The 27,517-nt window shown below is 41.4% G+C and overlaps 2 protein-coding genes across 4 annotated transcripts in view; one reads left to right on the forward strand and one right to left on the reverse strand.

The window, feature by feature from the left end:
- Window positions 1-59: 59 nt before the first annotated feature.
- Window positions 60-26,144, reverse strand: dspa (desmoplakin a). 3 transcript variants are annotated; one of them, XM_056390820.1, is made up of 25 exons: window positions 26,066-26,144; window positions 16,090-16,261; window positions 14,894-14,978; window positions 14,491-14,609; window positions 14,044-14,179; window positions 11,982-12,107; window positions 11,739-11,792; window positions 11,479-11,646; window positions 11,195-11,299; window positions 11,023-11,118; window positions 10,812-10,937; window positions 10,401-10,553; window positions 10,076-10,230; window positions 9,576-9,702; window positions 9,302-9,488; window positions 8,972-9,195; window positions 8,597-8,778; window positions 8,267-8,405; window positions 7,892-8,085; window positions 7,588-7,750; window positions 7,146-7,229; window positions 6,919-7,026; window positions 6,549-6,647; window positions 4,589-6,403; window positions 60-4,140 (listed from the first exon to the last, which is right to left on the reverse strand). In XM_056390820.1, the coding sequence occupies exons 1-25, from the start codon at window positions 26,127-26,129 to the stop codon at window positions 922-924; spliced, it is 8,100 nt and encodes a 2,699-aa protein (XP_056246795.1). In that variant the 5' UTR covers window positions 26,130-26,144; the 3' UTR covers window positions 60-921. The 3 variants fall into 3 exon arrangements, with proteins under 3 accessions (XP_056246795.1, XP_056246794.1, XP_056246796.1); XM_056390819.1 differs by lacking the exon at window positions 26,066-26,144 and having other exon boundaries at window positions 16,090-16,464; XM_056390821.1 differs by lacking the exon at window positions 26,066-26,144 and having other exon boundaries at window positions 5,906-6,403; window positions 16,090-16,463.
- The window catches only part of slc22a23 (solute carrier family 22 member 23), a 34,650-nt gene continuing 29,873 nt past the window's right edge, over window positions 22,741-27,517 (forward strand). Inside the window, exon 1 of the mRNA XM_056390823.1 lies at window positions 22,741-23,886. Coding sequence (XP_056246798.1) covers window positions 23,449-23,886 — 438 coding nt within the window. The 5' untranslated portion in view covers window positions 22,741-23,448. The remainder of the gene's footprint in view (window positions 23,887-27,517) is intronic.

The raw sequence follows: 27,517 nt of genomic DNA on the forward strand, positions 1-27,517 counted from the left end.
CATCAACCATATAGGGACCAAAATGATCAAATTGCCAAAAAGACTTTATGCATTGCAGGTGAAATTCCCATTATGTTTATTAAAGTCTCTAATACAACAGACAAGTTAATGTTATACTACAGCCAAAGTCTACAATTTTATTTTCATACCTCTGGTAAAATGTCAAGCTGGGAGCTGTGGTGGGATCACAGGCTTGCAATTAAACAGTTTTAGCATGACTACTAGCGCCATCCATAGGTAACAATGGATACTGCTTTTGATACAAGGATAAACAGTGAACCTTTTCAGCTTTTACTGCACAATGCAGATATCCAGCTAGTGAGTGAATGAATGAATGAATGAATGAATGAATGAATGAATGTATGAGTGGTAATTGTTATGACAACTTTATTTTTTAATCGCTTGAATAACATTTTAGTGGCAAAGAATATATATAGTATAGTTATAATCAATATTATGGCAAGTCAGTATTTTAAGCCAAACTCTTAGCATTTGCAACAAAAAACGTTTTTTTCTAAAAAAACAGAAGGAAACATGGGTTACATGAATCAAGCTGCAATAGAATATAAAATAGCTAAATCAATTCTGAGTGCATGCGCAGCAATAACACAATGTTACATTCTAAAAAAGCCATATGTTAAAATGAGCAATGACAAATATATTCATTCAAAATGTATGCATTAGAACAAGAACATGAATTACACTGAGCATTATTCTTAATATTCAAAAACCAAATCACCAAAAACTGCAAACAATCAAAACATTTCAATTAATAAGATTTAGTATTTAAACAGATCACCCAAAATCTATTAAGTAGCCGAAAAAAAAATGTTTAGAAAAGCAAACAGTTAAAAAGGTACTCAAATTGCATAGTGCTAGTAATAAGCCTTGCCTAATTTTATTCCTTTGCTCTGCAATGCATTAAGAGGAAGAGTTGTAGGTGGTACTGCTGGAAGAGAAGCTGTAGGTGTAACTGGAGGAGTAATCCACACTGCCTCTGCGAGATCCACTCCTGGAGCCAGTACGGGAACCAGCCCTGGACCCAGAACGAGATCCTGGGTTGGAGACGTTGTAAGGGCTGCTGATTCCCTTCGTGGACACAGAGGAAGCTTGCAGCATCTTCATACCATTGCTTTCCTCTACCATGCAGCTGTCCATGGCTTGCTTGTAGGATATCTTCAGTTTTGTCTTGGGACAGGTCAGGTTCTTCTGGTGATTCCGTGAATCCTGAAGCTTCTGGGCACCTTGACCATCAAGCCACCCCTTGCGGATAGCCTCTTCAATGGTAATGCGACGTCCAGTGCCAGGCTCAATCAGGCCTCCTGTCAGGTACTGAAACTCCAAAAATCTCTGTCCTGCCTCATAAGGTAGCCATGTCTCCTTCACTGCTTCTGCTGCAGACATCTTTCTTTTAGTCTTCACATCCTCGAAACCAACATAGGCTTTCTGTGCAGGTTTCAGCTTCATAGCCATGCTTTCATCAATGATGGACTGATGGACCGCATCCTGCAGTGATAGTCTCTCGCCAATGGCAGGGTTGATAATACCACCTGTGCATGCCTGGGCCTCAAGCAACCTCTGTGCTGTAATAGTGTCAACTATGCCTCTTCGGAGCCCTTCAGAAATAGTTATCTTCTCCAAGGTCTCTGTGTCAAATATGGCTGCCACAGGGCTCTGATCATCAAACATCTCAGGGGGGGAGACAGTAATAGAAATACTGCTGAAGCGTTTACGGACGGTAGGAGAGGACGGTGAGGCCTGGGTGGGGCTGCTGCAGGTGACCATGTCATCAACATTGCTGGCTGTAATGGTCATGTCAGTGCTCCAAGCTTTGCTGGTAATTTGGTCAGCAAACTGAGTCAGGGTTAGCGTTCCAGCACGATACTGATCCAAAGACTTCTTTTCAATGATACCACGCTCCAGACAGTCCTGGATGTCATACTGGGTTCCTGTTTTCCTATCCACTATCACCAAACGTGAAGAGCCATCTGACCCCTTGATAGTTATTTCCTCCCACTCACATTCTTGCTCTGACAGGTCCAGGAAGGTGTCGTAGTCAATCAGCTCCCGATGATAGGCCTCCCTGACTGACATCTCCAGCCCGGTGTCTGGGTCAACGATCACAACCCGCCTCTTGCGGAGGACATTGGTACGGCTTTCCTGCGTCTTCTGGGACTTCTTCTTGTCTTTGAGCGGCAGGAGTATTAGGCCTGTTTTGGCATCTGTGATACACCTGTCCTTCAACTGAAGATATGTCAGGTTTTCCCTGGTATTAGGGTCAAAGAACCCTTTTGTGTCATCCCCTTCATAAGTTAGGATCTCATTCATCTCTTCATCAAAATACCCCTTTTTATAGGCAATATCAACATCAATACGGTGGCCCTGTTTGGGGTCAATAATCCCACCGCTGGCAATTTGGGCCTCAAGCAGACGGATTCCATGACCTCTCTCAATAAGATCTTTCTCAATAGCCTGGAAGAGGGAGATTGTCTTTCCTGTGGCTGGGTCTGTGTATCCAGTTACAGCCTTCTCTGCAGACAACAGCTTATTCTTAAACTCTTTCCCTATCAGGCATCTCTTTGTGGCTTCCTCCACTGTCAAGAAGACATTGTTGACGGGATCGACAATGAAGCCAGAAGCAGCTTGGGCCTCAAGAAGCTCCAGGGTGGTTCCTCTCATGAGAAGACCTTCCTTCATTGCTTGATATAAAGGTAGGATTCGGTCATTGGCCTCATCATAGATACCCGCAATACAGGTGGAGCCATGGAGATAGGACTTCAACCTTTCTTCAATGTCTTTTAAATTGAGCTTGCCTTGGTTGAGTTTATTCAAGTCAGTTTCATCAAGAAGTCCACTATCGACGAGGTTCTTGATAGGGACCGTACCACGGATACAAGGTATTTCCAGGGTTTTTTCTGGGCCACGGAGCAGAAGCAAGCCAGAAACAGGTTCCACTGTACATTTCTTCCTCAGGTCATTATAGCTGATCTTCTCTTCTGTTGCAGGATCCAGGTAGCAGGTGGGTTTCTTGTTCAAAGCCCTGTAGAGCTCTTCATCAATAAGATTGCGATCCAAGGCCAGATCCTTTGGAAGGAACACACTCAGAACAGGATCCAGTATGCCTCCCACAGACTCCTGAGCCTGTAGCAAGCGGATGGCTGTGTTTTTGTCAATGCGGCCCTGTTTACAAGCCTGACCCACAGATAACACTTTGCCAGTGAATGGATCTTTGAAGCCTGTGCTAGCTGCTTCAGCTGTCACCAAGACGTCTCTGTCTTCTGTGTCTACAATCCCTCTGGAGCAGGCAGTATCAACGGGCATCTTTTCATTAAATTCAGGGTCCACTATGTAACCTGTTGCTGCTTGAGCTTCCAGAAGCATGAGGGTGCTCTCTGGGCTGAGGAAGTTCTTGTTTTTGGCTTTAGTGAAGGGCATTTTCCCATGAGAAACTGTTGTCATGCCAGCAATAACCCCAGTACCTTTTAGACTAAGCTGGATATCCACAGCTACCTCATCCACTGTCTTTTGTCCCTTTAGGAGCTGGTCGAGAGTGGCTTTACTGATTATACCACAGTCGCAAAGCTGGTGGGCTGTGACTTTGCAGCGCACCCCATCAAATATCAGCTTGGACGGATCAACGTTTGGGACCCTCTCATCTGTCTGTGTCTGCTTGTTCAGAGTACAGGGTCCCTGCTGCAGCCTCTTTATCTCTCTCTCCAGGGCATCTCTCTTGACAGCCAGGTCTGATACCTCCTTTTCAGAGCTCAGCAGCCGACTCTTGTACCTCTCCTCAACACTCTTCAGCTCCCGCATGAGCCTTTCAATCTCATTCTTCAGGGAGAGCCTCTCGCGATCAGCCTTGTCTCTGTCTGATTCGCACTGCCTGATCTGGCTGTCTCTCAGCTCATACTGGCTCTTCATATGGTTGAAATCCTTGAGGATGGAATTCTTTTCATCCTGCAGCCGCTGTTTGCTGCGGAGCTCAGTCTCTAGTGTGAGCTTGATGCGGGTGAGTTCCTCCTCTATGCGCTGATGACGATTCTTGTCCTGTTCCAGCAGTTTAAGCTTTGACAGCAAACTGTCCTTCTCCAGCAGCAGCTCACTGTACTGGCTCTGGGAACTCTGCACCATGATGGACGTCTATGGAGAGACGAGAGAACACATTGTTATGTCTGGGCAAAAATGCCAAAATGTTATTTTAACATCAAAAAGCCACAACTCTTCAGCTGTCAATACTGTTGGAACTAATTGCTTCTGTACATATGCACAGAGATGTGTGCATACATGTTTTAACATCTGAGAGTATACATAGTGTTTCATAAAGTGATTGTTATTAGTATATGAGTAGAGTTCAGTGACATATGCAAAGTAAAAGTGAACATCATGCACAACTAAGCAAAGGCATTTGCAATTAGGTGAATTTCATGCAAAACTCCTAATATAAGTCATCTTCAGTATTGTCACAAATATATAGCAGGGCTACTTTGAAATCAGGTTCAGTCTTAATGCACCTATAATCATTCATGCAAAAGCAGAAAAAAATTAGTTGAATTATGTGGAGATGATCCTTCAGTGCAATCAAAAATACCTCAATCGATTGCTTTTGGAATTTGTCTATTTCCAATTTAAGCTTTTCTCTCTCCCTGGTCAGGTCATTGATGAGAGCCTGGAGTTCCGCTGTCTTCTTGGTGCTACTCTGAAGTTGGACATGCAAGGCTGAGATCTGAGAAGCACTTTCTCCATCAATAGTGTCTTTGCGAAGCTTCAGCTCATCTCTCTCCTGTCTAACTGCCCTCAGCTCCTCCTCCAACCTCAGTCTCTCCTTTGTCAGGTTCTGTGTCAGAGTCTTCAGCTTTTCAATCTCTGTAGTGTATTCGTTAAGCAGGCGGCTCTTTTCCTCAATGGTCTTATACAGGTTCTCATTACGTAGGTTGAGCTCATGAATTTGGGCCTGCTCCTGTATGACCTTTTGTTTCAGTACCTTCAGCTCAGCTGTTACATTTGCCAGTTCCTCCTTTGTGATTTTATGCTCCCTCAGGCTCTTGTCCAGAGCCTCCTGGAGGGCCCTCAGGTCCTGCTCATACTTCCTTCCAGTGTTGGAAGCATCTAGCTGAACAGATTTCAGTGTGTTAATTGTGGTGGTCTGCTCTCTGCAGGTAATTGTCACCCTCTCCAGCTCGGCCTCCATTCTCTTTCTACGTGTGAACTCTTCTTGCGTTGCCTTCTTTTGCTTCTCTAAATCAGCCTCCATCCCATCTAGAGAGCACTGAAGTTCCCGGATACGGCTCTGCAGCCTGGCATAACTCTGCTCAGCTTTGGTTTTCTCACTGGTTTGCTTCTCCAGCTCCACTCGGGTGATGCGTATCTCCTGCTCAGACACTTTAAGCTTGTTAATTGCCTCCAGATAAGAGGTGTTCTTTGCCTTCAGCTCTGCCTCAGCCTTTTTCAGGTGATTGATTTCCAATTCCAGAGCTCTCCTCTTCTTTCCCTCCTCATCCAGGTTAAATGTTAGCATGCTGATCTGCCTGGACTTTTCCTGATTGTTTTTGGTGGCTTCCTTTAATTTGACATCATCCTCTCCTCTCTGTTGCCTGAGGGTTCTCAGCTGCACCTCCAGCTCACTGCGCATCCTTGTCTCTTGTGCCACTGAGGCCCTCTGCTGGCTGGCTTCCTGCTCTGCTCTGCTTTTCTGCTCATCTGTGTGAGCAATGGACTGTCTCAGTCTCCTCAGCTCCTCCTCTAGATCTCTCTTCTCGGCAGCGAGTCTGTCAACTTGCAGTCTCAGCTCTGCAGCATCTTCTTCTTTCTGTTGCGAGGCTTTCAGGATTGTGGTCTTGGTGACGTGGATCTGTGTCTCATATTTCTGCTTTAGTTGATTAATCTCCTGGGTGCACTGTGTTCTTACCTTTGAGATATCTGTTTCAGCATTTCGTCGACGTGTCTCCTCATCCTCTAGCAGCATCTTCATCCTCTCCAGTTCACGTTCTTTGTCCTTCACATTCTTCTCTAAGTCAATCTTGGTCCAGTTGAGCTCTTCCAGTTCTTTCTGTCTTCGGCGAACAGCCGCCTCATACTCTTCTTGCTGGCTGGTGTAGCGCTCCTCTGCCAGCCTTCTTTTCCTCTTTTCCTCATCCAGCTGGTATTTAATGGTGGTCAGCTGGTCATTAAGATCTTGAAGCTGCTTGCGTGTGCTGTCCAGGCTGTCCTTGGCAGCATCAACTTTTATTGCTGTGGTCGCCTTTATTTCCTCAATAGAAATTATGTGTTTTTTAGCTTGAGAGAGGTCCCCGTTGCAGCGGTTCAACTCATCCTCCAGAGACTTGTTTTTCCGATTAGTATCCTCGATGTCCTCCCTCAGACGCCTCAGATCCTCCTCCAGCACCTCAATTTTGGTGTTCCTCATCTGAGGAGAGCAACAGAAAAAGCCTCAGTCACCTACTTCCATGTTGTTAAATAAACTTAATTTTCATCTTGTGTTCATCATACTCTTTGTTAGCATAGCAATGTTCAATGAATGATAAATGGAATCATACAAATCCATTACTTACCTTCAGCTCTTCCAGGTTCTTCATTAGCTCCCCTAGGAACTTGCAGTAGTCAGTGGAGCGGGTAAGAAGTTCTATGTAGCGGGACTGGAGGTCAGCCGCCTGATGGAATGAGAATTAGTTGATGAATACTGATGCGAAATGTTGAGTTGTTAATAACAATCTAGTCATATAATTCAATGACGTGCAATAAAGGGATTAGCCTTTAAATTAGCAGTATTACACGATCTTAAAATAAAGAGGAAATAATAATTGTTTAATTGATATTTAACAAAGAGATGACAGACATAATAATCACTTAAATATGTAATAACTTTTATCATTTTCATTTGGGTGTGTGTCAATAATACGTAACTGAAAATTTGATTCATACCTCTTGTCTGACCACAGACGCGGGGGACTGCAGCATTGTTCTCTTGATAGGAATATTAGTGTGAGTTTCCAGGCCTGAACTGTAGGAAGCCAGCTGTAACTCATAGTCCTGAAAACACACAACACAATATAGACTTCACTAGTCTCTACCACAGTTGCTTGCATGCTAGCTTGGCAGTATATATGAAAATATTGGAAGAAAACAGTGCAAATAGACTGACTACAAACCTTTATGGATGCAGCACAGGTGTCTGCATTTTTCTGAACATCCTCTACTTTCTCCTTCTTTCCTTTAATTTCAGTGTGAAGTGCCTGTGCAGTAAGAAAAGGGTAATTCAATTATTTTCTTCTGAGACGTTCAGTACTTAATTAGACAAGAATTCCAATTAAATTGTTGAGTGCTCAACAAAAGACATCTTTTAATTTTCTTGATTTCAAGAGCTAGTAAGTCAAGTCTCATAAATCATCTGGGATAGGACTGACATTTTTGGAACACATTCCACATGCTGCTGTATAATGTATAAAATCCACACACCTACACCAATGGTAATAGCTGTCAGCATCTCAATTAAAATGTGAGTGTAAATGGTGGATATTTCCAATTCAAATAAGTTCAGTTCAAGTATTATTATTGATTCCAATTTGTTGATGTAAACAAGTACAGACGTGCCTTCTGTTGGTTGAGGTGGTCAATTAGGGTCTGGATGTCATTGAGCTTAACCATCTGAAGGGTATCCTGGCGCTTCCTGGCATTGTCCAACCACTGTTCCAGGGAAGTACTGCTCTGCTGGTAATATTTCAGCTGTGTCTCATGCTTCTCCAAGTCCCACACTCTGAGGAGGAAAGAGTGGGAGGAAGGGGAAGGGATGAGAGGATATTTTTAATGTTGTTGCCAGCAGTGACAAACAGAGCATATGGAAAGATTTTCAGAGATGTTGAAGAAATGTGTGCATGTACAGACTATCCTGATATACCTGTTATCAATCTGGGATTGGATCCGACGCCAGCGGTCAGACATCTGACTCACAAGGTCTGAATATTTGGACAAGTCTACGTCACACTTGTGGACGGACTCAGAGATTTGATCATTCCAGTACTTTGCTTTATCCAGGTCAGACGCCATGGCTGTCAGCAGGTCTCTTTTTTGGTCCAGATCACTCTTCATTTGCTTTAATACAGAATCACACAAAGATCTTACATATCTTACAAAAGATACATTACAGATGAATTAAGTGAATAGGTACCTAATTACTGTGTTACTGTTCTAGGTTGTTTGACATTTTTTACAAATCTTCAAACTATAAAGCGCGAGACGTCAGTCTAAATTAAATATGGAACGTGTGTCAAACCTTCAGTGTGCTCCGATAGTTTTCCACTTCCCGAAGGTCCAGTGAGGAAGTCTCCCTCTCTGTGAGCCGGGCCTCATAGACCTTAATGATATCCTCGACTTGGAGAAAGCTCTGGAGCAAGGCCTTAAGAGCCGACAGTCTGTCGAAGACACATGATCATTAGACTATGTGCAACGATTAATGAGATGAAAAGTGATTTGACTCTGTAACCAGCACAGTTGTACAATGCCACACACTCTGGTCCCAGTACTTACCTTGTTTTGTGCAGTATTTACTCAAACATTGTGGAATAAATAAAAAAGGTGGTGTAATTAGAGTAAAATGATGCACCTTTGAAGGTAGGCCGAGTTGAGACCCCGCAGGCTTCCCAGTTTCATGTTGATGATTTCTAGTTCAGAGCGGAGGAATTTGGCTTGCTCGGAGTCCGCAGGTATCCCTTCCAGCTGCTTTATAATCTTTTCTCTTAAGCGCAGGTAATCATCATAAATAGAGTCCAAATCTTGGTGCACAGTCTGGAAATCAATATGTTTTATTGAGTTAAATTCAACCTATTTTTTAGAGAATGAACACTTTATGAAATTAATGTGCACAACTGTGCAGGAGGCTTTTTGTATATTTACAGTCGTATTTTACATACATTTTGCAAATTTTGAAATGGAGTTTCGAGCAAAGATGAAAATGAAGAACAGATGAATGGCTACATACCTCCAGCTTCTGGATGTGCACCGCGCACTCGTGTGCACTGTTGTCCCCAAGGGAAACGTGGAGATGACTGGTGAGACCGGACTCAGCCAGCTCCAGCCTGCGTCTTAGTTCTTGCAGACTACTGAGCAGGCTAATGCTGAGGGTAGACTGACTGTTACCCTTGGGCTCGGGGGTCTTGGTTGGTGGAGAGGGTTTTATGCATCCAGGATGTACCCCTCCTTCCCCTGTATTGTTGAAAAGTTTGAAGATTATCAATTGTGGCAAAAAATAACAATACTTTTGTAAATTTACAGGACTGATAAATTAGGAATAAGGACATTTTGCACTCACCATAAGCAGGCAGCTGGATAATCAGTGTGTCATAGTAGTCCTGGGCTTTATCGAAGTGGCCCTGGATGGTTTTCTTGTCCTCCTCCCCAAACATCTCAGAATTTTGGCTGGTACGCATGAACTCTTGGTAGTGAGTCTCCAGTCTTTTGATGATGCTGCGGTACTCCTCCGGGCGCATGTTGGCCAGCTGTCACAGACAATGGAGAGTAAGTAAGTAATAAGTCATTTCTGAAATAAAACTAAGAGGTTATCTGCATTCTTTGTGAAATCTTACCATGCTGACAGTGAGAGAGTTGATGTAACTGATGTCTTTCAGGCAGTACTGCCATGAGATGAGACTCTTGATGTTGATGAAGAGCTGATTCCAGATCGCCATGATGGCTTCATAATACTGCTCATTCCTAGGGAACAGAATAAGCTGTCAATCACTCCTATGGTAATATTTATCAGATGCAAAAAATTAGGTTTTTCACATTTACATTTCATCTAAATGATAACTTGCTTCACTGTAAGTTGAGAATATTTTCTTATTCCAAAGTCTTTAAAAACCTTAAAGAATCTATTGGACAATGTCAACAACATATACATCACAGTGCCAAAATCACAGCTGTTTTTCTAGTTCCTGGAAATGTGTAGCTCCACAAACTATACAGTATAGGAGCTTCAACATTACATTATGAAGTTAAAGTAAATCCACTACAGTTGACAGGATTTGAAATACCAAGAGTATTTTCTCAGACTATGTTTGAACTACATTCTCATTCACATTCTTACTTGTTGGCGAGGCCAATGCTGAGCGGGTTTGGTGGGGGGATGAGCAGACACACAGAGGGAATCAACATGTCCAGACCTCCAGGTCCTGTCACAAGCCACTTGCTGCGCTGTGAGTTGTCCTTGAGGATGCCCTCATTCCCTTTCAGAATCCCTTTCTGTAGCATAAAACAGACATACAGACGGAGGAAACACTAAGTTATAATTAGCATTTCACTTCATTCTCTGTGTCCATGTGTGTGTGTGTGTGTGTGTGTGTATGTGTGTGAGAGAGAGAGATAGCATGAGAGAGAGAGAGAGAGAGAGAGAGAGAGAGCACGTATCCCACCTGGTCTTGTTTAAAGTCACATAAGGCCTGGACTATGACAGGGCTGCTGCTCTTCTCCTCAGGGTTGCGAGGTTTCAGCCTGACAATGCTTTTAGACTTGTTGACCAGACTTTGGACCTGCCTCTTATTTTCCATAATTCGCTCCCTCTCTTTCTGTGGACGTGCAAAAATAAGACATGTGTTCTTAACAGGGTCACTGTAAATTGAAACTAGTAGCTGTCACATTTTGTCATTTAAATTCCAAGATAAATGCAGACACTTTCCATTTGTTCTGTCAAGAAACTTGCCTAACCAGATGAGCGGACATGCAAATTAAGGTCACTGAACAAAACAAATTTTCTTAGAATGTTTTGTGCTTCACACCTGCAGGGAAGTATGTGTTTCCTGGACTGAATGGAAAAGAAATCCTACCTCCAGGTTTTTCAGGAGTTCAGAAAGGTTATCCAGTGGGGTGTTCTTGTCGCAGGCAAACCTGCTTCGGATAGCCCCATCCTGCTTCTGCAGCTTCAAATAGGTCTCATTGGCCTCCTTGAAAAACTGAAGATGGCAGCAACACACTTTTGATCAGTGCTCATATGAAAACACACAGAGCTTTAGAGCAAGAGCAGGACTGAGCGCTTACTTGGCTGTAGGCAGCATTCTCCTTCAAATGAACATGGATACACTTTGTGATCTGAAGAAGCCAGCTCCACTGGGTCTGCAAGGTATCCATGTAGGCCTGTGGGCACACATAGTCATCAGTACAAAACCACTGGATAATTTGCTGTTTGATATAGGAGAGCAAAACTACATACCTCAATCTTATCAGCGGCAGGATGGTTGTTGTTCACGAGTCCATCAGCTTTCACTTTCAGCTTGTTAAGCTCTTTCTCTTTCAATTCCAGGTCACTCATCATCCTCTGTCAGAAAAACAGAAAGTTAGGACCCCAAACGTTCACAATGTGGAACAATATATGTAATTAAGATTTTAATAATAAAGGAAATAAAACACATCAAATGTGAACATGTAATCAGACCCTTAAACTAAGAAAGAAACACCCAACCAGGGTTAAAGTACAATTCAGCCAGAGATCCTTACTGAGTAGCTCTCTTGCTTCCTGGGGATGTACTGGTCGATGTTCTTGTCTCCCCAGTCAAAAACAAGCTCCTCCTCCTCTCTCTCATTCACCCACATGATGGCTCGGGAGATCTCCTCGATGATGTTCTGGAGATCACGCAGCTGAATAATACGGTTGTGGGACATTTTCTGACACAGACACAAGAGAAAAGTAACAATGGTGATCATGCTGAAGCTGCTGATTTGAACTGAACTTATAAACCACAGAGCTTTGCCTCTACCTGCAAGCTGTCCCATTCTTGTTCCAGGATGGAGAGGTTGTACTTGTCGCCTCTCTAAAAAAAAAAGAAAAAAAAAAGAGATTTCGTTTTTTTTACTCAGTTTTAAATAAGATTACAAAATATTTTTACACATGATGCATAGACAACCATTTTCCTTATATCTGAAGAATAAACATTGGGCTAAAACAATCCAAAATAAAAGAGCAGCTGAGAAGAGCTTAAAAACATAGCAAGACCACTTACCAGTTCATCTCTAGCACGCTCTACTTCCTGACTCCTTTGGATAGAGCTGTGGGTTTTGTTGTGGCTTAGGATTTGGTTTTCTATGGTGGCAGAGTCGTCCCCCCATGGCGCTGTCTCAATCATACGCTACAAGAAGCAGAATCACAGTTTGTTACCTTTAGAAAATACAATAACTGCTACACACAATTACAATGTCAAAATCAACTTCCAATGAAGGGAAATAACATATTTCATGGATCATTAAAGGTTTATAAAGTAAAATATACTACATAATTGTACATAATGCTTAATAGAATAATGGTGGCACTATTCCTTAATTTTTTATTATCAACAAACCATGAAAAGACCAAAACCATGTTTTCCAACCCTAACCCTCTTAGCCCACTTGTTCCCACTTGAAACGCACATTTTTAAAAACAGGTCAGAATTATATTGTTTCATTAGTTGAAAAATACCTGTAATTTCCTAAATAGCTGCCCTATTCATTGTAATGAAGGAACATGTCACACAGTGCAATGTTGTGGCTCATTGATCTTTTTACTACTATTTTGTTTGGACAATAATGGAGCTCTATGGTAAAGAGAAATAAGCTACATCAGGCCATTGTTTTAGTCTATTAATGAGATTGGTTAACAATTAGAACTGAATATCACCAGCTCCAGTGAAAAATATTTCATCAATCTGTCTTTTCCACTTTTCTCCTCCAGGTGTCAGCATATGATCATTAAGTCTGTTGTTGAGCAGGAAACTATTCCAACTATTCCCCCCCCCCCCCCCCCCCCCCCCCCCCCCGTTTGTAGCCCTCAGCGTTGATAAGAGCCCTCCCAGCAAACCAACCTCAACCAGTCCCTGCTCTTTACCCGCATTTTTTTCTCTCTCTCTCTCTTCTCTCTCAAGGCTTTTGTTCTCTCACCACTCCCTTTTCCTACATGATTACTTGGCTGACACTATACGCAACACGTCTATTACGAGAGCCTGACTGAGAGCGGTGCAAGTAATGAATGTCTCACGGGGAAAGGTCAACAAAGATAAAAAAAAATGGCAGCAGTGGATCATCAGGTGATACGTTTTCAGTTAGAGCTTAATAAAAGGCAATAACTTAAGTACAAAGGCTGAGACAAAAATATATAAAGAAATGTTTCTATATCTGCAGACTGAGGGAAAATGAATGACGAAATATAGATACGTGAGACTGGAAGTGGTGACAGAGTGACAGGGTGTGTTTTTTGGTTGGGTGGGAGGGTTGGGGAGGTAGAGTGTAGAAGGGCGTTTTCCCATAACCGTGTTGAGATCGACTGACCTGCCCTGTCCTGTAAAAACTGACTCTGTGGAGAGTGTCAGATTTCACACTCCTTTACTTCTACTTTTATTTTTCTGCTTCCACGGCTTCTTTAGCTCCTTCTATCATCAAATTCTGCCTTCCTCTCTCTCTCTCTCTCTCTCTCTCTCTCTCTCTCTCTCTCTCTCTCTCTCTCTTCCTGAAATGGCAGAGCTCTTCCATCGCCTTTGTTTCAATCCTCCTGCACCTCTCTTGGCCTCTTTCACTCACGGATCGGGTTTTGGCAGCGTGACCAGATGGTTTCAGTTACAGGAGGTCAGTATAAGTGATAGGGTAAGTGTCACCCCCCCACCACCACCAAATATACACACTCCTCCTCCCTTCACATAAAAAACTGCGCATACGAATGTACCCACGCAGACATGCATACACATGCAGGTGCAATTATTTTCATACTGCTCCAACAGGTTAAAAGCCAAGCCCAAGTGTTACCAAAACATGTGGGTGATGTTGTCACTGAATGCATCAGACGAGCGTACTGATGCTGGTAACAGTTCAATATTATCATTTAACAAAATTAAAAAATGAATTACTGACATTTTTGTTTTACATGTTTTGTCTAATGTACTGTACTTGATGACTGTGGAACATTTTGTTTCACGAGTGATTTTGCACATTTATTGTCATGTGTGTTGATTATGAAGAAACTATTCTTATTGTTATGTTGATTTCAATTATATCAACCCATGTTCTTAAATTTCTCTTAGGAACGAAAGAGCTTACCTTCTGTTGGGTAATCCAGCCCATGGCATCGTTGAAGGCCCTGCCCCCGTCAGCAGAGCCCACACTGCCCTTGGTTCGTCTACCACCCATAAGTTGCTGATGGATAGCAGCATGCAAGCTCTGGAACTGTTCTACACTGTAGAGTTGTACAAAAAAGGAAATACTTTGTGAATCTTTCAAGGGCAACCTGATCTCATGACTTTGAAGAGGTCAGGTGGGCAAATACAGATGAATGAGAAGCGCTTGCCAAGTATCGCTTTCTCTGTATAAGGCTTGCACAAGTATAAAAATGAATCACTCTACAACCTTATTCCTGTTTAGCACCACCCACCTATAGTAAGCTGCAGGCAGAATCACTCAAAAGTGTATACATACTTATCAGTGAACACATGCAAATACAAACATGCAAAGTCAACACAGAAACTCACACACTGCATCTTGTCTTACCTTCTGTAGACATCGTTGGATACACGCATATGCTGCAGGTCTCTGCCACAGACCTTCAGCTGCTCAATGAATTCTGCAGCCATCATCAATAACTTCTCCACCTCCCCAGCAGGACCCCCCTATAAAATTACACAGAAAATACACTGAACTCTTGCCTCCTGCCGAATCACACTCCACTTTAACTGTGGCTGATGAGATTATCTGCTTTTCAAGTCACATCCTGCCTTTCCATGTCAGTTTTTTTACCCCTAGCTGATACAGCTTAATCATACTGATATGTAACCGGAAATGCATTCAACAGTGTAGTCTCTTGTACAGTCAACAAAATGCCAACCTTATCTGAATTTATATTTGTGATCTCACTTCACAATTATGTTCAGTGTAATCTGTGTGCTAGACTTACACCATTGAGAATCATCTTCGCTCTCTGCAGGTAATCGTGACACTGGCCTGTCAGGAATAAAGATCTTTCCTGAATAGCCTGCGCACTGAAAAGAAAACATAAAGACATTTTTTTTTTTTTTTTTAATTACCAAGATCTCAGTGTATTTTAATCAGTCATTCTATATTGTTGTTCAGTAAGGTCATCAACAGAATATGTAAACATTGAAAAAAGCAGTGAGATGAAGCTTTAAATAAGCAACATTTCAAAGACAGATGCTGTTAATATAGTTAGCAGGTTATTCAAATGTTATATATGCATGTTATGATCATTGGATTGCATGGAAATCTAAATGAAAACATGATAGACCAAAGTTTCTAAGTGAGCATAACACAACAACAACAACAATGTGTGAAAATCAAATAAAGATCAAAGTAGTTTCAGTAATTTAAAAAAAGACTTTTGTTTTAATCCAACACACACTCATTTAAACGTCTGGCTATGTTTTGTGGGAAGTGGAAATGTGTCACTGAACGGTCACCAATACAAAACACTCAGATAGACATTCCTTGTCTTTCTCTTTTTAAAGAGCTTGCAACTCCCCCACATCCTGTATTTTACTTTAACCTTTGTTCACCATGAGTTAAGCATTAAGAGAGAAACTTAAAAAGTAAGTAAATAGTCTCAAAAGCTTTGACACAAACATGACTGTTACGAAATTAGACACTAACATCATAATGAATGATGTTAGTGGGAGGACATTCAAGGGGTGTGTCCACGTACTTATTCTCTATTGGGATTCAGACTATTGGGCAATATATGAGGAAAGATAAAATCACTTACTGTACATATCTAACGAAAACAAAGGAGAAAATTACGCTTTAAGCAAAGAGGTCATGACCCTCTACACAAACACACTTTACTGGAACCTGCTTGACGACATTTTTTTGTCGTTTAATGTGAAATAAAAACAATTTAAACGCACAACACATTCCCAAATAAGCCGTGTTGCTTTGACAGAGCTGATATAATAGTATAGTACACTTAGTATTGTATGGTGTAGCCGATGGTATGACGCTATTTCTGAGACAGAGCAACCTTCTTTTTTTTTTTTTACTACGTCACATTTGTACACATTTACATTTAATGGCTAATTGATGCACATTTTCATGCTGTAATATTTAATCAAAAGCAACAGGTGATTTTAAAGCTCTTACCTATATCCACCACCTCCGCTCCCACCCATGCTGATGTGCCCCTTCTGTCCTCCGGCCCCCCCGCTGTGCCAGGTCTTGGAGACGCTGGAGGTGTAGGCATACCCGCCGCCCGGTGCTTGTTGGAAATCCGCCTGGAAGTCGTTTCCACTGGCGAACACGTCGTTTCGATAACCTGTACCAACCAAATCCGGTCGCGAATTAGACATACTTCTCTGGCCCAGTGTGGCCAGTTTAGAAGTAGAGCCGTACATACTCATTTTTGCTGAGTTGTTTTATGTGTTGGAAAAGTTTTTTTGCTCTGCTGTCCAGACAGCGGACAGACCTTGCGCCTCTCCCCGCCCAGTCTCCTGTTGCGCAGATAATAGTCTGCTGTGAATAGACGGAAGCTGGTCGCTTTTGGATAGGATAGAAACCACACCTTGCTGTGTTTACGAAACACCCCTGAAACCACTAGCCTGTGTGGGAAGTGTAGTGCTCGGGCTGTCATGTCATTTAGCAAAATCCATTTATGTCGCAATCACAACTTTGGTTGCTAAGTAGAGTTATAACGAATTACACTTTAAATTGTTGTGACAGACATAGGGGAGGGGACAATTTTGCCATTATCTTGGCAGTTGCCTATCTTGTTACAAATAAAGCTTAGTGTGTCATCTTCAAAACAAATACAGTTTATAACGTCAAAGATGGTTTTTCATCTCTGTGGTAAATCTTCAGTATGGGTTATAATGTCATATATAATGCCTCATACCATGTGAAATCCACAGTTAGAATAGATTGATTAATACATTCAGTGTCTGGAACATCTACTCAAGTTGACTCCAAAAAATGACTTATTCTTCACAGTTTATCAACCAGCCAAAGGACAGCAGCTGAAAATGAACCTTTTGACAAACACTGGCACATTTACATTGACATTAATCACTGCAATAGATAAATAAATAAATTAAACTCATTCTTAATTTTGCTGAAGACTCCCTGTCCTTTTATGGATCTCAGGGTTAACAATGAGTGCGTTTATATGTGCACTAATATCAGAGACTGTGGCATGTAAACACCTTATCCAGGTTTCTGCATGCAGAACATGGATGCTGAATGCTGTTAGAATCATGAATTACCAGGTTTTCCATGTCTCATGTGAACACCATATCCTGAATATGATCAAAACCTTACTTTAAAACCCTCTGAATAATTTTCTTAATCCATGTTGTGCCTTTTTTCTAGATCTGGGTTCCCAGTAAATTTCTGCAGTATTTACATTCTCCTTTTCCACTCCCTCATTTAAACCCTGGCAAGTGATAGTGTCAGACCCAGTTGACAATAATTAAGGAAAACATGAGCCAACACATTAAATTCCCAGTTCAGGGAGTAAAGATAATGGTTGCACAAAGAATTTGTCATCCAGGGTTCAACATTCTTGAGGTCAAAAGGAGTCCATCTGAGATTTCAGTGTTCTGTGGAGTTGCTTACGCTGACAACCAAGTGACCAAGTTTTTTTATTTGTTGTAAAAATAAAGATTCTTCTTTTTGGTTTTTTGGTATAAAGTTGTTTTGTTTGTTTGTTTGTTTTTTACATGTCTCACCCTGTCTTTACAGCTCTACTATCTCTCTGCAAATAAAACACATCACAGATAGGTGTGTCTCAGCTTATAAAAGTGAAAGGGAGGTAGAAAGACAGTAGAGAGTAGGGAGGGTCATACATAGTGTCAGTATGAGGCAGGGTTGAAAAAAAATGGTTAGGTAAAATCTTTACTCCATTTCTCTGTTGAGAAAAAGTTATCAAATATATAGGCCTGGTCAAAATTAACCATGCAAGGCTCATTATAAAGTCTTATGATCTTTCTTGACTGAAGGAGGAAACAATGGTTGACTTTGCTGACGGACATATTGTGCCCTCTGGTGTTTCAGCCCCAAGCTACCGCCATTACAGACACATAACCACTCCACTGCATCACAGGGAAGTGTGAGAACAGAGAGGAAGGGAGAGACGTGAGGGGAGGGAGGCATGGTCATGGGTGCGAACTGAACCAGTGACTTTTAGAAACCAACGCCCTCAACAGGAATTTTCAAACTATCTAAGCACTACTATCCCTCTCTTCTACACATTCACGTTTTTTCCAGTACGTGTGTTAAACAAACTTGGCCTGACTTGTCTGTGCTCAATATTTGTGAGTATACAGTAATTATTTTTACTTCCAGCTGTAACATGACAGCCCCAACTGTAATAATGACAATTTCTTGAAAGGCCAGTCGCAAACACTAAACACACCCATACACACCCTGAACACCAAGACACACCCTACACCCCCCCCACCCCCCCCCATAGGCTCAGGTGGGTTTACTTTGCCTTTTTGTGCATTCTCCAAACAAAAAGGCTCTGCAAGACTGAACAAGTACAATTTTCCGAACTTCAGTCTGATGATAGCTCTCTTGACAAAAGAGATGAACAGCAGGACAGTGAACCTTGCTGTACTGTATAATGAGATAGTAGGAACTAAGTAATTCGAACCAGGCCCTTCTCTCGAGTAGAAAGGCTCCGGCCTTATTATATGAAAACCTCACTGCCAATATGCAAATGTCAAATGTCTGTTGGCATTTGAATATTTTCTTTGCAAGATAACAATCTTGCTGGAAATTTGGCATTCGCGGTGAGGTATGGCAAACAAGGCAGGGATAATTAATATTGTCAGATTTTGTAAATGCCTGTCTGTCATCGTGAACCGGAGCCGCCCTTTGGCCTTTATCCTTTGTGTCTGTCGTGTGTCTATACTTCCTGTCTGCGTTGTATAAAGCGGGTATTATGAGGAGAAAGTAAAAGGTTTGCTCACAGTCTCTCCAGCTTGGCTTGGAGTAAATATTTAACTTGATGTTTGCTTTCTGTACTAAAAATCCAGCGTGGACCACTGCGACATTTCACAGTTGTAATAGAGATTTGGTGCAAAGGTGAATTTGTCACTCACACTTGTCACACCCAACAAACTCACATCTGGAGTGTAAAACTAAACCTTCAAAGGACTCACAGCAAGATGTCTGAGAATGAAATGTGATTAATCAGAAACAATGCATGGGCAGCAGCAAGTTCACTCTCACAAACAGGCTGTGGCATATGTTGTGTCTTGTGATTCACAGTGACTGTGAGACTTGCTGACACTTGCAGACACACATATGATATCATTTCCAGAGAATCGCACTGACATCATTCACTGAGTAATCGGTGAAAGAAAAGCCTGACATCTGGTTTGTTAATTTGCGTAGACAATTGACAAAGTCTCACTTATTAATGCTATGTCCTGATCCGAGTTTCCCTTATGACAGTAACATACAGGTGGTTCCTCAGACATTACAATGCTTCATAAAAAAAAAGAGACATTTCTTCAGGGCTGCTTTACAAAGCTATTGGTGGTAGCCAGTATATAGGAAATATTAAGATCAAGAATTCAGAAATGTCACAGTAAAAATTTTGATCAAGCGACAAAAAAACTTGAACTAGACCATTTTGTATGGTCTTGACTACACCATACAAGATGGTCTGGATAGTGTTTCCAAAATCTTTTTAAATGTAAAGTTTTATGATTGTTTTCAATTCCCCCTACAAATAGTGAAATGATTTCATATACAAAAGATCAGAATCAGCCTTGAAAAGCACAACATATGGAATATCTTTGTAACTTTAGGATATGAACTCATTGTCATTAAATCCTCACAAATTCCCGGAATATTAGATAATAAAGCCTTAGTCCTTAGCTTTGATTAAAAAAATTCTACATCAAAGGCTGTTCTGCAATTATATTGAGTTAAAAATCCTTTTTTGCCAACCGCCATTCCTTCTATAATATTTGCTTATCTGCAACAAGATTAACTGAGGGCTTTTTACAGTGTATCTTCATTAGTGTTTGTCTTTGTATGGTTTTTGTTTTCCCTATCTGTCTAACTTGACTTTAACCCCAAAGTGATAAATCACACAGCATTGTGCTAAGCTATCTCTTGGACTTTGAAACTAAAGGGCACTAAATTCATAGGTTAAGTATATCTATACAGTATATGGTTGCATTGTTGCCCTGCAGAATGTGTTTTTTTAATCATAATAACTTATGCTTAGCTACAATCTAAATGTTTACATCTATTGATAATATGTAGAAATGCTATTTATCTTTTCACAGTACAACAGTTTTGAATTACTCAGTCCAGAGTGAAAGCTCAGACACACCTCTGGGTTTTTTCTGTTTTACACATCATGTGTAAAAAGCCAGTTTATGACACAGAGACAGACAGATAAAACAACACATTCACACACACACCTGCGCTGACTCACAGCATCATATGGGGTGGATCCTGGACACACCTGAAGTAGTTACCAGGGAGGGTAGCAAGCAAGTTTGAATGATAACAAATAGCACTATGAGATAGTGTGAAAGTACAATGGTCGACTTGTTTCTGTTGGAACGCAGCCATGCAATATATTCTGAACACACTTCGGAAACCATTGTCTAGATGATAGATTTGGAGATGATGTAGATAAAATTAGTCTGGTCATTCATTAATTTTTTTTTTCTTTTTTTTTTTGTTACCTGTCACCTTAATTTTACACATTTATTTTGTGACCATTTTAAAGCTGCTTGCAACAGTGAAAGAAAATAAGTTGACTTTATATTTCACCAACACTATTAGTTAGCTTTAAACAAAACAACTTAATGAATTTGAAAAAAACAAAAAACAAAAATGCAAAGCTGTTTACAGTGCAGGATTGTTGCTAGATTAAAAGAAAGAAAAAATGCTGCAATGAGGAGACAACAGTGCTGTGGCTCCAGTCTGCCTGCAGGTGTCATCAGCCTGTAATAAAACACAACAAGACACTGCAGGCTGTTCAGGGGCCCTCAGTCATCCGTCTCTGGGGGGCGCTCAGGATCTGTCAGACTTGTTTTTCATGCAGTAACAACTGAGAGCTCTGCGATAATGCCTGAAATATATATTTATTAAAATTTGATATAAGGTGAGGTCATATCAAGGACAGCTATAGTGTCGTGTATTACAACTGTAGGCTTTACTTTCATAATAATCATTAAAAAAAAACAAAAAAAGAAACTGAAAAAGATTGAAAAAACGATTAAATGTCTTCTCTTGATCTTTGAGAAACTAATGGTACTTAAATATGCAGGATTCAGCCTCCTGAGTCAACAAACCTGTGTGTACTAGCACATTATGGCCAGGAGGGTGAAGCATTGCTAAGTACACATGAGTGCTGTAGCTGAAGCAGGAGCCTGATATCACATGGTCAGATAAATATAGGCTATCAAGCTAGTGGGTGTAAATCAGACCTGACTAGTATTGAACTCTGTCTTCTCATAAATATTGTTTAATTTATCCAGTCTGCATGAGGTTACAGTAACTCTTTCACAATGAGTATTACAAAACAAAAAAACGTGTTCATTATTCAAGACATAATTACGACCATATGTCTTTAGTATATGCACAATAACACATTGTCTTGCCAAGTGATTGTGGAGTTTCAGTAAGACAAGGGGGGAGATGTAAGATATTAAGATAATTAACAATCTTATCTGATACTGATTAAGATTTAGATCTATAAGTTGCAACTAATGCTTTCATGGGGGAGAAATCAGTCATTGTAGCTTTAAAGACCAGCAATAAGCCACTATAAAATGAAAAGTTTTGAGTTGCCAAGTTGTGGAAAACAAAAAACAAAAAACAAAAAACAGAAACAGAAAAAACAAAAAAAAACTGTTGGCTGGTGTTTATCCTCCTCCAGAATAACTTGCTCTTGCCTTTTTAGTTCTCCACCTCATTAACCCCCAGTGTTGAGCTAAACACCGAGGGCCATCTGCAACAAAATTCATTTAGTAACTACTCATTCACATTCACTCATTCACATTTACAAAAAAATCCATTATTAATAACTTACTAACAGTTCTAATTGCAGACCTGCTGGCTTATTGTAAAGAGAGAAATCAACTGGATTTAATCACCACCAGGACACTTAAGAGATACTTCTATTGACCTATAAAAGCATTAGTAAAGTATCCCGTCACCTTGAATAAAGCTAGTTATATCTTTAGTTACAAACCCTTTGTGTGTTAGAAACTGGTAAGCCTAAAGAGTCCTCCACAAAAAAGCACTATGTGAATCACCAAAAATGCTATGGCAAGACACATTCTGGATCACTCTCAATCACTCATCCTCAAACTATGAAATAACACATAAAATATAACCCTCCTTCCATGCACTACAGTCCCCGAACAGCAATCATAAGTCATCATATGTTTGCTATCACCCGAGATGTTCAAAAGTTATTACAAGTTATATAAATACTATTTATTTAGGTGTTTTCTTTAAATATATGTAGGCCTATATATAGGCTATATAGCCTATTCGATTTGCTGGCTTCTACAGTAGAAAGTGCAGGTTTTGTTTGCCATAGAAGTGGGCGGGGACAGAGTTAGTTCTTCCTGTCCCCCGCTGATAGGACATCTGCACTGTGCATCTGAAAGTCTTTGTATATAGTCATGTATATACATTTATTCATCTATACTTTATTTATCTTTCAACTAGGTAGGCCTAACATGTCATTTGTAATTTCTGAAAGCCCCGAATCTAATTTACTGTTATATTGGTACTTTGTAGCGAAATGTTATGGAGCAACGGTTGCCATGGTTTTGGTATTATTTTATTCTGCCTTTAAATAATATACACATAACATGGTTGTAAAAATATCCAGTACATATAGAAAACAGATTCAACGCTGTACTTACACCAACTAAACAAACAAAAGAACTGGTGTCTTTTCATTTGAAATAAAAACATATATATAACAAGGAACAATAATATCGTTCTTTTTTCAGAAGCTGACTTGGTCTAGAACTGCAAAGAGAATGAGCATTTTCCTTTCAAATTGGTTACCAACGGTTACAGGTGCCATGTTAGGAAGAGTCAACAGCACACAGCCTTTGTGGGCAGGTGTGTTACCTGTGGCTCCCTCAGGAAGTAGCCTACACGTCCTAGAGCTCTGCTGCCACAGCTGCCTCCTGACACAGACACAATGAATCAGACGACGGTATAGATCATGAAATAGTTTTTTTTTTTTTCGTCATTGTGTAATTCAGCTACAACCCGCTTTTGTTTAGGAGCTCGAGTCCGCACTCAGTCCAGTACTTGTTTAGGTGGCAGACGGAGGCAAATGCTTCCTGATAATAAAGAGGTGCGTCTTATTTCCATTCCAGTGATTGACTGCGCACGGCTTTCACCGCCGGAGCTGGGGGCATTGACGCATTGTGGAGTCGACAGGGGGTAGTAGCACTGCAACCCCGGCTTCGCTACACAACGGAGGCATCTATCGGCGAAACCGCGATGGCCGTGGTGCAGCTCGACACGGAGGACCATCAACCGGAGAACGGCTTCGTGTCCCCCGAAACCACGTCGCCGGGGCTGCTGACACGCATCGACGGTGCTGTTCTGCCGTTTCTCGGGGGATTTGGGAAGTACCAGAAACAGCTGATCGTGCTGACATGGATTCCGGCGCTATTTATTGGATTCAGCCAGTTCTCTGATAATTTCCTCCTTGCCCAGCCGAACAACACATGTGTCCAGCCTTTGGCAAACCTGACTAATCAGACTACAAGTCATTCCTCGTTGTTAGACAGGCCAAAAAACATCAGCGCGCGGCCAGCTTATATTTATGCCAATGGAAGTTACGGCAACCACAATGACACGACCAGCATGCAGTGTAGGTGCAGTGAGTGGACATTCGAGCTGCACACAGGACTTGTGCAGAACGTGGTTACCAAGGTAAGCTGTCCATATTGAGGATGGGCATCCTTTCCATCCCATTGTGTTGTGCATCCGCGACACCCTACCCGCTCTAATCCTGTTAGTGGGATTGATTTACGTTAGTAAGAGAGTGAAATTCTGGCACTTATCAACACTACACCCATCGTTACAAATGTCACTTTTGAAGCTGCATTACAGTCATAGTTAATATGAAATTAAGCGCAGACCGTGTTATTTGGCAGCACTCTGCATAGTGGTAATGTTAAATGCCTCCTTTGTTGCATCCAAGGCGTGCATTTCTCCTCGATGGGCCGTCTGGCACTGAGTCATTTTATTCTGTAGGGATTCACCAAAGCCACGATTTGGATTGGTTCACTTTGGACCAAAAAAGTAGTATGAAGATTATATAGGTGAGCCATGCATCGTGCTGACAGTGAGTCATCGCAACAGCTGACACAAAGTGTGATCTATAGCAGAGAGAGGCCACCATTGGCACTTTGGGCAGACCTGCCAGGGCTGGTGGAATTTGCCGGTTGTCGTAATGCACATAATAGACATAGAGCCTTTGATTTAGAGCAAAGGTCATTTGTGCACTCTCTAGAATAATGCAACCCCATCCCTGGCCAAACATCACCTGCCCTATCACCGGCCTAAACCAAACATCAGTGAGATTTTCTTGTAGCTTTCATTCTGACTCTCTGAGGGGGATGCCTTTACCTGCTATGGCATCACCATAATGTTGTAATATCCCTATCTGTGCATGCCAGGCTGAGGAGACAGTATAGGCCTTTAGTTATCACAGTTGGTCTGCTAGCTGGAGGAGGAAGGGTTTTATATCTCATTATGCCTATCAGCTCTTCTCCCACTGTGGATGCTGCGTCTTATATCAAGATACCAAGTTTTATTTTAGTGCAGGGAGAAAAGCATGAAACTTTAATCCACAAGACTCACTGAGTAAACTATCCACAGGATAATGTCCCTAAATCTCCATATTCTGATCATAAAGACCTGAGAAAGAGAGAATTCATGTGTTCATCGTTCAGTTTTGCTCATAAAAAAGTTGAAGTGTTGATACACACCCTGATAACCTCATACACTTGCAGAGCACAGTAAATTGCATTTTAATCTGCAGCATCTTCACCTCTAAAGGGTTTGGAATTCATGCCATAATCAAAAGGCTTATCAGGAACATTTTGATCGGAAGCCAGGCTTTGAAGCCTCTCTGTGCTATAGGAAGGTGGTTGTGGCACCCGGAGCTTGCATCCACTGTGATACCAACAGCCCATCTGCTTATCACTGATAATGGACTCATTTAAATAAAGCATAATAAAATGCAGCTGTGGCCATTTAATTCAGCCATGAGCTGAAGGACAGTTTAAGTCTTGATTTCATTAACTGTCCGCAGGGTAATTTGGAGAGCAACAACTTTTTTATGGATGGAGGTGCTCAAAATATTCCTCACTTGCAGCTGAAGATGTAGGCATATGTGAGGGGAATCGATTGGGTGGGTCTTTGTTACTAACAATCAAAAAATGTCTGTTCTCTCGGGCATAAAAAAATGAAGAGAAGTTTCCAGTGTGATGACTTTAGCTCTCAAACACTGCTGCCTCTCCTTTCATGCTGGCGTCAGAACCTGTAGATACTAACTTTTATGTTGCCTTTGCACACACACTGAGAATGTCATGTTGACACTACCACCATTGCGGATCAGTGACAGGGCTGAGCGGGGCTGGTAAAAGTCCCTGCCAGTGCTCGTCTTCCCTGACCCATGCAGTTCACATTCTGACAAGGTCACCGTTGGGAGAAATTGAATCAGATCGCAGGCGAATCCCAAAACTGAGCCAAAAATGAAGAATTGAATCTTGTCTCTTTTGACAACCCGTCTCTCACTCTTCTCAGGCCCCTTTTTTTCCCCACCACAGCAGTGACACTAGGATGTGACACTTGAGCAGGAAGTGATGACTTGGCATTTCTCCTTGTGTTTGGATTGCCTAGGCATAACTTCACATGACTAAGCTCAGCTATCTGTGACACTTGATCCCAAAAAAGCAGAGCCAACACTGACAAAATGTGTTAGTGTCTGTCAAAATGTACCAACAAATTCTAATAGCCATAGTACTCTGCTAACCCCTAATATCTCGTGCGGTCAACATGTAAACAAATGTAGTTGATGATGTTTTCCCTGTTTGCAACTTACCAGGTTTTGTTTCCAGAATCAGTAGCAGAGGAATGCATGTCCGCTCGCTCCATTTTCTTGTCATCACAAAGGGAAGGCCTTGATGGAGGCAGCAGAGGTTGAGGTGGTGGTGAAGGATCCAAAGTGGTTAATGTGGAGACCCATCCTAATTGAGTCAAGGCTCTCCTCAGGGTCCGTCTTAATTGGACTGAGCCTAAGAAATGAGAATGTATCATTACTCAGAGACAGATAGAGTCTCTCTGCAACCTACCCTACTCAGCTCCCATTCAGATGGGTAGCAGCTGCACACACTGCCCGAAATAGTGACCTGAGAACCTCCTCAAAGCAAAGATTAACCTCTCTATTGATCCCCTATGAAAGTTTGCATCTGGTATATTAATATCAGAGAAACAATGCATTTAGGGACTTATGATTTTTGCATCTAAACCTCAATTTCAGTTTTTCCCCTCTTGTAATACTCCACGGTAGAATAGCATTTGGACTCCTACCAAACTATGCATTTAAGCTTTTTTAAATGTGCTCTTCAAAATGTCAGAAAATTGTACAGAAATGAAATCCAAGGTAATTTCTTCAAATTGCTTGTTGCTTGACCAGCAGTCCAAAACCCAAATCTGACAAAAGCCACAAACCCTAATGTTTTAGAAGCTGGAACCAGCCAGTGTTTGGCACATTTGCTTAATAAATGCCTTAAATGATTGATTGATTGATTGATAATATAAATTGTTGTAGATTCATTTTCTGTTGATTGTTGAGCTGAGATGATTGAGCAAAAAATGCCAAAGATTCTGTGTTTATAGCTTCTAAATTGGTCTGAAGATGCTAGTTTGGCCTTCAGGGAAACTGTAATGTAAATCTTTAACTGCTGGGTTACTGATAATGAAAGTAATTGTTAGTTGAGTGATTAATGAAGTGACTGTTTCAGCATGACTCAGTATATAGATGGCACAATTATATGGTATGTATCTTTCTTAGAATGTGGGTTAGAGCATTGTATGGAAGTGATAAGAAAGATATGTTGCTAAAGCTCATTTCAGGGTACACCCAGACCCAGTATCAGTGTCTGGAGGTCCCACACCCATAGATCTGAAAGATGATCCTGTAGTCGAACACCAGTGCAGGCCTCTCTACTCTGTGTCCCTTCATACTGTTTACCCAGCTGGTTGGCTCCTTCCACAGACCCCGGATCAGTGTGGGACACTTTGAAACGGTCTCAGCTGTTGAAAGGCGATGACCCCACTGCAGATACCCAGTCAGCACACAATGACAGTCACTCACAGCGTCAGCTGAGAGGGAAGACGCTTGTGTGACTAAAAGATAAAACTAAAGCTGTTGAAGCTCTATGTGTGAGTGTGTGTGTGTGTTTCTGATAAGTGCTGTTTTGTAACAGGAAGGGGTGAGAAATGTGGGGTGTCTGACCCTTGGCCTTGGTTTAAGTTTGTTTTTTGGGATTGT

This window comes from Seriola aureovittata, chromosome 12 (assembly GCF_021018895.1).
Source record: "Seriola aureovittata isolate HTS-2021-v1 ecotype China chromosome 12, ASM2101889v1, whole genome shotgun sequence".
Lineage (NCBI taxonomy): Eukaryota > Metazoa > Chordata > Actinopteri > Carangiformes > Carangidae > Seriola > Seriola aureovittata.

Excerpts from the sequence above, each read along its gene's own strand:
- dspa (XM_056390819.1), bottom strand. The coding sequence starts at position 16,346 with ATGAGTATGTACGGCTCTACTTCTAAACTGGCCACACTGGGCCAGAGA. Across the intron at positions 11,793-11,981 it reads AGCGTGCTAGAGATGAACTG|AGAGGCGACAAGTACAACCT; the intron begins GTAAGTGGTCTT and ends TTTTTTTTTTAG. Across the intron at positions 10,554-10,811 it reads AACTCCTGAAAAACCTGGAG|AAAGAGAGGGAGCGAATTAT; the intron begins GTAGGATTTCTT and ends GCACGTCCACAG.